At 40.6% G+C, this 9945-nt stretch overlaps 1 protein-coding gene across 1 annotated transcript in view; it reads left to right on the forward strand.

Annotated features, from left to right (window-relative positions):
* Window positions 1–9644, forward strand: part of Cdc14a (cell division cycle 14A) — a 156570-nt gene extending 146926 nt beyond the window's left edge. Inside the window, exon 16 of the mRNA XM_005077105.4 lies at window positions 7493–9644. Coding sequence (XP_005077162.1) covers window positions 7493–7522 — 30 coding nt within the window. The 3' untranslated portion in view covers window positions 7523–9644. The remainder of the gene's footprint in view (window positions 1–7492) is intronic.
* Window positions 9645–9945: the final 301 nt, after the last annotated feature.

The raw sequence follows: 9945 nt of genomic DNA on the forward strand, positions 1-9945 counted from the left end.
TATGTAACAACAATGCTTCTAGGTCAATAGAAGTGAGTATGATTTTAATGTTGCATTTATTTTTATTTTATTCCTATTTTAGGAGCCATAAACAAAAGAAAGTACTTTTCATATGGATGTAACGTTTAACCAATTAAAAATGTTCTATGTAATGTGCATGTCCTCACTACAGGGCTCAAGGTTATTCCCCTGAAGCAAAGTCAGACAGAGAGTCTTACTGCGTTCTGCAGGACCGATAGTCCTATCCAGGCATCCCCTGGTGCAATTCGTCTTCAGCCTCCCTTCCTTGTCCTGTCACTGTGTTCCCACTGCCACCCCCACTTAAAATACCTACTTTCCAATTTAAGACTGTGTCAGAGGCTTGTAGGATTGAGTGTATTGTAAGAAGATTTTGTTCTTTTGCCTTGAAACTTACTAGTTTCCATAACACATCTGGGCGTAGACTCATGACTGTCATTGCTGCTAGGTCTTCTTGTGTTCTGACAGCTTTTCTCTGTTATGGGAAATCCTCGGCTACTCATTTTTTAGACGCTACTTTTCTGCCTCTCCTTCACTTCCTCCCTAAACTTTAGAGAGAAACAGGTGAAACCTCCCTGTGTGGCTACTAGCTGAAAGTCCCTAACAGGAGGACAGTGAGTTCAGGGTTTTCCTGCTGAAGCCTGTCAATGGATCCTCAATATTTCTGACCTTCTATTTTATATTTTTAATCCTGAGCTCTAACTAATACTGTGATTGAACTCCTCCTTGCTTGCCAGGTACTAATTAATTGCCTTTACAGTATGTGCTCTTGACTGTATGCCTATTTATGGAGTAGGATGCAACAGTTTCAATGACCTTGTCTTTCTTATCTTTGTGGTTACAGCCACCCGTTTGTATTGGGAGCTGCCTGTTGGAGTTGTGTGGTTTCTTCCTCTGTGATCTGTTCCTTAAGGGTCTCAGATGCTCAAAGCTCTCCCTGATACTTTGTATTTTTGCTTAGGAGACTTTGTCTTAGATGTGGCTTTGTCAGTTCTCTCTGGGTCACCTTCCTTCTATGTTGGAGCATTGTAGTTGGCAGGTTCGTGCTGAATTCCAGGCTGTGTGTGCCAGCTCACGTGTGGACCAGAGGTTGATGTTGGTGTCTTTGTCATCCTCTGCCTTTTGAAACAGGGCCTCTTACTGAGACCCTCCCTGATCTGCATGACTGTCAGTTTCAGAGATCTTCCCGTCTCTGCCTCCCCAGCCATTGGGTTACAGGTGTGTACCTCTGTGCTCAGCTTCTGGGGATCTGAATTCAGATCTGATGTTTGTGTGACAAGCACATTGCCGCTGAGCATCTCCACAGCCCCAGATGGGAAGGTTTTTTAAGGATTTGTCTGCTTTACTTCTTCATCTAATGAGTCCCCCACCCTTTTTTTTTTTTAATTTTCGTTTCATTTTTTTTGTTTTTTCAAGACAGGGTTTCTTTGTGTAGCGTTGGAGCCTATCCTGGCACTCGCTGTGTAGACCAGACTGGCCTCCAACTCCTGCCTCTGCCTCCCAAGTGCTGGGATTAAAGTCGTGTGCCACCAATGCCCAGCTTCATTTTTAAGTTGTATACTAATTATGACTATTTATGGCATACAATGTGATGCTTTTGTATTCAGTGGTCATATCAGGGTGACTAACATATCTACCGTCTTGACCATGTATCCTTTCTTGTGAATTCTGCTGATTTGGGGGGACTTTCAGTCTAGAAATGGTCCGAATGACCCAGGCTCCTGTCTTGGTGAGCTGGGCCCAGGCTTTCTTCTCAGGCATGGATGTAGCTCTGAATCATCCCTAGCCTGTGACCCTGGCTTCTCCCAGTCCCCTAACCCCTAGCCAGCCTTGGCTTCCTGCCTGGGGGCTTTGGCCCACGTGTCCTTGAGAGCAGAGCAGCTGGCCATCTCTGCTTGTCTCCAGCGCTGTAGTCAGTGGCCTACCACTGAGGGTTGGCTTGTCTTCAGGTCACAATGATGCCAACCTTGCTTTGCGCCCTGCGGTGGCTGTGCTTTCTTCCCTATATTTTGCAAATACTTAATTTGTTCACGGAGGGGTACATTTGGAGCAGAGCTTGCTGGTCCATCTTTACCTCAAGTCTGTAGCTTCCCATTTTATCCAGTCAACGTTTAAACATCATCGCCTCTTCTTGTGAGCCTTAGTCTTCCCATTCTGCCAGGCATTTCCTCACCTCCTTGGACACCCCTGCTCCTCCTCCTACCGTTTCTTATGTGCTGTATTCACAACCTTCTCAGCCTTCCTCCTTCCCTCTGCCTTCCACACTCTCTGGTGCAGCTTTCCTTAGCCCCACTCAACCATAGCAATCATGGCCTTCTCTGAAGTCATCCTAATTTGCTCATTTGGACCACATCACTTTTGTCTTGTTTAGAGAATTGCTTATCTCGTGCCTGTGGGCCTGGATCCTTGCATCCCACATCCCTACACCTAGATCCTGGATGTAGGACTGACTGGTAAAACTGAGGTGAGACAGACATACCAGGTAGAAAACATGGCATCTAACTTTTGGATATCTCATATCTAGCTTTGGGATATGTTTACGTATTTGTTGTAGGTTTATTATGTATTTTCTTGATTTTTTTTTTATATTGAGTAGGTCATTTCTTTCAAGAATGTTGAAATTCTCTCTCATTCCCCATTCCCTGACTCTTTTTTTTTTAATTTTCTTTATATACGGCCTGTTTCTATTGCAGCCCCCTCTCAGATACAGAAGGCATTCATGTGGGATGTGCATCCTTGCAGACAGCACATTACTTAGTAAGTCTTTGACTCTGTCGTGTCTGCCTCCGGTCCCATCAGTCCAACCCGTGAAGCGCCTACTGTTCAGAGTGTCTTTCATTCTTACCTCTGCTCTGAGGGTTGGTTTTTATGAACCATTAAAAACCCCCTCTGTACTTTCTCCCGGTCGCAATCATTTCTTGCCTTTAATTTCTCATAGAGCATTGTCCATATTAGTTCCTAAGACAGAGTTGTATTCATTTGGTATCATTCAGGGGTTCTGCTCTGTCCACAGGGACAGGTCTTGACCTCTTGGCTTGTTATTCAAGGCTCCTCCCATCACCCCTGTGCCTTGTAGTCTCTGTCCTTTTCAGCAGCTATGCTTGATGTTTTGGCATCCTTGGTATCCATGCCCTGTTTGAGCCTGAAACGGAGCACATGACATTCCCTCTGTGTTTTTTCCTGTCTGTGACTGGATTTACATTTCCTGCTGAAACAAGTTCTTTTGATGACACAACTGTGACCCATCCAGGTAGAAAGCCTTTTTGCTTCTCAATATTAATATAGCAGTTCACACACCTGTCATTCATACAGTTACATATCCAAGATTTTCTCTCCTCTGCTGGCTTGTGAGCTGCTCGGTGTATCTATCTTTCTTTCCGAAGTTCCACAGTATGGAAAGTGTCTAATCAGTAGTACTGAACTAAAAGTTGGATACTATATCTGTGCTCATGTTAGGCAAATGGGCCTAGAAGGCTACTTAGCCCCATTAGCCTTGCTCATGTGAGAAACACTAGCCAAAAGAAAACTAAGTTTCAGTTTTAATGTTAATATACAGTAATCTTGAAGTTGTCTAATTTTTTTCTGAAGGAATGTAACTTTACTAAAATAGAAAATAAATTTAAAACGAGCTTGCATCAATATAATTTTGGTGTTGGAATGAACGGAAAACACTCATGTCATGGTTGACTGAGTCAAGCAGGGTGTCAACAATCTGTCATCTAACAATTGAACTCTTTGTGATTGTTGAAAAGCCTATATTAAATTCCTCCAGAAAAAAGACTCTATTAAAAGCCATGTAGGAAGGTAAAAGAATATTTTACATCATGTTTTAATTAACCAGAATTGTCTTGTTACATCTTGGGGCTCTTGAAATACATAAAGGATATGTGGAAAATGTATATAACCTTTTCAAAGTCAATTTTATCACAGCCCTTTAGGCTTTTCGTGTTAAAGTGGTGACCACGAAGTCTTCTCCAGTGTTTTAATCTGCCATTCTGGAAAAGTTTGCCTTATGTCGCTGGGAATGAGCTCTTCAAAGTGTTGAGAAACCACATTTGTGGAAATATGTATCAGTGTGCACATTGTGTGTGTTAATTCTTAAGCAATAAGAAAAAGGCTCAAGTGATTATAGAGGCATGAAAAGGATATAAGGGAGGAATATAAAGGGAGTTGTAGATTAAAATTCCCCCAGTGTTCACTTGTTCAATACTTTGTATGCAAGAGTATAAGTAAAACCCCATATTACCAAATGTGTAGTTTGCTTAATTACCTAAAATGTTACACTATTTTTCTTTGGTTCATTTTTGCCTCTTTTGCTGGAATTCACACTGGGGATAACAAACAGACCACATTTTTCTTTCTTAAGTGCCTCAGGGGAGGGGGAGACAAATAGCAATAGAAATTCAGCGTAGCAATAGGGCCACACAGAGTTACAGAGAGCACTCTGACTTCCCAGGGGACTAACCCCAAGAGCTTTCGTAGAAATCATTGGAACAGCAGATACCTCCTTACCCATCTCCTGTCGAGATGTTAATCTCCTGTCATCTTTTCTTATTTATTGCTTTTGACAGCCAACTTACAGTTGTATTTACTGTCTGTACTCTAAATATACCTGTAATTATGAGACATTTTTTCCACCGTGACTATGTAGCTGGCTGCTTAAGAAAGAAAAACCCGCAGAAAAGCTAAAACTTTAAAGTTAATAGTACATCTGCCAAAACAGATTAGCAGTGAGTTTCCAGAACAGAACAAGTGGTCTTGATCTCTTTACCGAATACTGTGTGTATGTCAAACCTTCCCTGTCTTTGGGGAATGAGGCTTTCGGATGGAAACTCGTATTCTGACGTAGATGCTTTGAGGCTGAAAATGTCAAGCAATTAATTTCACCCTTGTTTCCCAGGTCGAATATTGCTGCATTGTTTTATGGTATCCATACTGGAACTATGTAATGTGTTCGTAATAGACTTGATCTAGTCTGAGAGCCCTGTGGAACTAACTCACTGACCAAATGAACTCCAGATTAAAATATGTCAGTTATGTAAACACTTGTAAGCATAGAACAATTTTTACACTTCAGGTCTCATGGCCACCTCCGTTATCTTTATCATGATTTTTATTTATTTCAGAGACACTGGCATTAACACATGGGGACATCAAAAAATGCTGTCCAAGCAGAATGGATGTATTATTTAGTCAGAATACTCAAAGTGTAGATCTGCTTTTGAGACAGGGTCTCTCTGTGTAGTCCTGGTTGTTCTGGAACTTTCTTTGTACCCTATGAAGAAAGAAACCGTGGGGGTATGATTTGTTCTGAGAACCGTGGTATTGCATTTTCATCCCACACTGCATAGTCTGTCTACAATTGTCAAACGAGTGAGTTGGCAGGACAAAAGGTCCTGCTTTGGCCAGATTTGTTTGCAAAGATCTGCAGAACCATTTCAGCCACGTAAGAGAGCAAGCTGGGTGCAGGAGACACGAAGCAGGAGGGACTGTGGCGAACTGTGTTTAAAGCTGGATCGAATCCCAGGGTTTGTGGGCTTCGCAATGCAAAAGCAAAAGCTTTAGTCAGGAGACCAGAGAATACGTACTTCATGTGAGTAACAGAAACCTGAGGTATTCTAAACTATTTCTGTCTTCCAGATCAGAGTGTTAGGAAATTAAAACTGTAAACACACACCTAGGTTCACGGCATCCACTGATGTCGGAAGGGAGTTTCAGTCACCCTGACAACTGCTTGCTGTATTCTGCAGAGATTGGAAATTGACGAAACCCCAAGGCTCTAAGAGGTGCTTGCAAACACAACTGTGTCGTAAATTTGTAAGCTGTTGAAGGAGTTTCTAGTTTCTGTCAGTGAGAGCATTTGCAACTTTTCTAATGGGAGAAAAAAGAGGGTTTGTGTTGTGCAGGTGTGGGGTCCTTGCTACCAGGGAGACACTTCCCTGGCTGTGCCTCTGCCTTGTTTCCAGACTTCGGGAGACACTGGGTTTTAGTAGGCAGCCAGGGCAGTGAATGCTGATACAGCAACTGCTGTCCTGGGAGCCGAACGCACGTGGCTTTGATAACATTAGGACACTCCACAGGACATTCCCTCGTGGGATCACTATTTATATTATGATGCTTAACTCTTATCATCTCCCTCCTCTTTTTTAAGCTTTGCTATAAGCTACATCCAAAACAAGAAAGATAACCTGCGAAAACCTTTTTCCTTTTTCTTAGAGTTCTTGACAGTGGGCCTCTTTTAGCCCAGAGAACTGCCCCTCTTCCTCTTTCTCCTGTCCTTTGCTGGTGGTATGCAATGTTAATTTTATGTCCTGCACATTGCTCTCTAACTATTTCCACCTTTATTTCATGTGTTACATCAGTCGGTTTTGCCTTTTGTTTGGATCATAACTCCTAACTTAGGTTAAAAATGTTTGAAGATGAACAATTTCACAAATTCTTTGGAGTGTAAAGTGTGTGTGTGCGTGTGTGCGCGCGTGCTTGTGCACACATGCGTTACTAATAGCTATATCGTCACCAATCTGGACCAGTCTTGGAATCAGCAAAAGCTATTAATAAAATGCATCACGTTAACAAAATCCTGCAGATCAGTTTGAAAAATGTTGTGATAACAGAATGCATCTCGTAGAGAACCTCATGGTCTTCGTTGCTCTAGGCTCTCGGTGAGAGGCACCACACAAAGGTTGTGAGTGCTCAGAATCTTCTGTATCCTCTGTAACCACTATGTGCTGCTCAAAAACAGCTCTGCAAACTTGTGCTGCTCTTATTCTTTTCCTGGTTTGCGTCTGCTGTCCTGGCATGCTGACCCATGCCCCTCATGCTCTTCTTATGTCAGTGTTCAAGTCGACATGGAAGGATCTGCATTGCTCACTAACACTAACCTTCTGTGAAGTTGCTACAGCATCCTTGTGCTCTCTGTGCCTTTGGGTCCTCAGATCAGATTCCAAAGCTAGTTGTGTACTTGGTGTTCCCTTATTGGAAAGGGGTTGTGAGGTGTTTATTAAGCTCATGGATTCTTAAGGACTGTATCTAAGTGACTGCTGATTCTGTCTGATAAGCATTTTCATGCCACTTATGTGTATTCAGTGAAAATAAAATCTAAAGCTTGTTCTAACAACTCTCAGTTATAACTATTATTTATACTTTTGAGTAAGAGTCAATATTACTATACTAAGGCTCAAGAATCAAATTGATGTTACACCTTAGTGTTCAATTATTACTTGATTGTAATCACAATGAAACTTTATTAAATCTTTTGAAATAGAAACATTTCTAACAATCACTTTACCTAACCAAATATCTTGCTTTCTTAGTAAAAGCGTTCTATCGCCTCTGCTTTGCTGTCTTAGTTCATTTCATGTGTCTTTTACATAATAGACCTGAACTGCCTTGTGTTGAAGAGGAGGCTGTATGACGTTTTAGCAGCTTGCCGTGTGATGGAATTTAACCTCAGCTTATGTCTCTCCCTACACAGTCCCTTCAGTCTGAATATGTTCATTACTAAGGCCTTGCCACTCCAATGAAGGCGGTTCCATTCTTAGACATCTGGACCTGCAATGTGGAGGGGACCAGCTGCTTGCCCGGAGGATGTCTCTATCTTCTTACCTTAGAGAGTGTTAAACATAGCACCATTGAGAGACTTGAGGCCAGAGCACTGGCTGATGACTACTATAAATGCACTGCAATGATCTTTATGGAGATGTCCATACTTGTATAAGACAGTTTTAATGTTGAATTTGGTATTTTAAAAGGTTATTTTTAATGTATTTCAGTAATGCATTTGTTACTGCATTTACATGTACAGTGTTACATTATATATGTATTGTGAACTTTATAAAAGACTATTTTGATAATTTTATAAATATATAAAATTATGTAAAAGCTAGAGTATATTTTGATTTAGACTTTCCTGCTGTTTGCTACCAAAAATTTGTATTTTAAATTTGTTTAGCTTTAGTATGGTTTTGTCTACAATGAGTAAATAATTCTTCCTTAGTAAGTGAAAGTGAGGGAGCAGGTTTTTAGAAAGTGACTTTAATGCTCCCCCTCTGAATTCGGTAAACCAGAGCATTCTCTCTTGAAGTCTGTCTGAACTGGAGTTCATCCAATTTTATCTCTGCCAAGAGTGCCGTTGTTTGGTGGGGTTTATTTAGGAAAAAAACCTTTCCCCCTTTGTTTTTTATCTTGAACCTTTTGAATAGGAGGTTTAAAAAAACCAAAAACCAAAAACCAAAAAAAACCTGTAGCATCTCTTTAAGACCAGAAATCGCTGCAAGTCTCTCCCGAAATCATGGCTTTTTTTTTTCTCTGTGAAATGACAGAACATTCCAAATGCTTTTATGTCTTTCCTCCTCTCGTGAATGCTTAAAAAAATGCCTTAAACCATGTATTTTGCTTATGCCTTCTTGTAAATATGCAGAGGAAGGACAGGGATTTTAAGATACTTGTCTACGGTTTGTGAGAACACTCTCAGTAATGTGCAGCAATGCTGGTAAAGACCAAAAAGTCTCTTCAAAAAGAGTTCGTAGTCCAGGAGCACTCTGCCTTGGGGACGAGGTGGGCATCGCCTTGTGAGCATTCATGGTCTGATGTCAGTTTCAAAGCAATGAAGGAATAAACTGGAGAAAATGCTGCTAAGTAGATCTGTACACTAAAGGAGATGTTTTAATGGAACGCCTGCCCCTGGTGTACACAGGGGTCTGTCCAGAACCGGGTGTCAGAGTAAAACGGCCCCTGAGGGTGTGTGCAGCCCTTTCATGTATGATTCCAAATTTGTTTCCAGAAGCCTTTTGGCTTCTTGTCTATATGAGATAGAGTCTCAGATACTGATTCTCTTCCAGGCTGCTTGAGAATGGGCAAGGGCTAGTTAACTTGATTTCTTGCAAAGCGTTTTATTTCAACTGTTGAGTTGTTTATAACATATTTATTAGGAGGAGATATCTTCAGACTGGTATGTATCCTTCAGCAAGATGCCTTGTTCACGTTTTCCACTTTTTAAAAGGCATTGGAATGAACATTTGGCTCAGGTTTGTAGCATAATTCCCCATAACTGCAGTACCAAATCATTCCACTCACCTGATGGAAAGTTGAGTTATATGTTTGTAGAACCAAAAACATAAACAGGAATTAAATTGTATATCTTTTCTAAAGATGAAAAGTAAAATATTTTATTGAGTTATTATTTTAAAAAGTTGGTTTGTTGTATGGGAAGAAAATACTATTTCTTTCAAATTATCATAGAAAAGTAATTGAAGCAACATTTGAGATGTGGGGGAAGAGAACCATATCATCATTTTTAGTTTTTCTATGAACACCAATGAGTGCAGCTACTAAAATGATTGTAAAGTTGACTACTGTAAATTTTCCATAACTATGTGTGTATATATGTCATATGTATCTACATGTGTATGTCTTAAGCTTATTTATGCACATGAACATACATAAGGCACACCAAGAAGGGGTTGTGTATAATATAGAGTTTATATAGCAGAGAGATTCTCCACTTATAATAAAAAATTGTTTGCCATGTATTTTGTTATGAATAGTTTATCTCCCAGAAGATATTTTGCTCTATTTTGAAGTGTAGAAGAGTACACTGCTGATAAATAAAAATTTTATGCAATTTACTCCTGGACAATTCATCATTTCGAATTTGAGTTGTTTGTGTACTTAAGTCTCTTTGTAATTTTAGTTTTGGCTCCACGTGGTCGGCTCCCTTTGGCTTCCTCTGGCTCAGAACCTTTGACTTTCAGTTTATCTTGTATTGATCTCCTTGAGCTGCTCCTCATGTACAAGAGCACATGCTCAGAGCAACTTTGTACTTTGAATCTCATACCCATCAAAGAATATTGGATTCCTTGTCTCTGTTTTTATAGCTCCGAGTTTCCTTTCTGTTAATAAAATATCATTCAGGACCCAAAGCTATGG

The sequence above is a fragment of the Mesocricetus auratus genome, unplaced genomic scaffold, assembly GCF_017639785.1.
Source record: "Mesocricetus auratus isolate SY011 unplaced genomic scaffold, BCM_Maur_2.0 Super-Scaffold_100009, whole genome shotgun sequence".
Taxonomy (NCBI): Eukaryota; Metazoa; Chordata; class Mammalia; order Rodentia; family Cricetidae; genus Mesocricetus; species Mesocricetus auratus.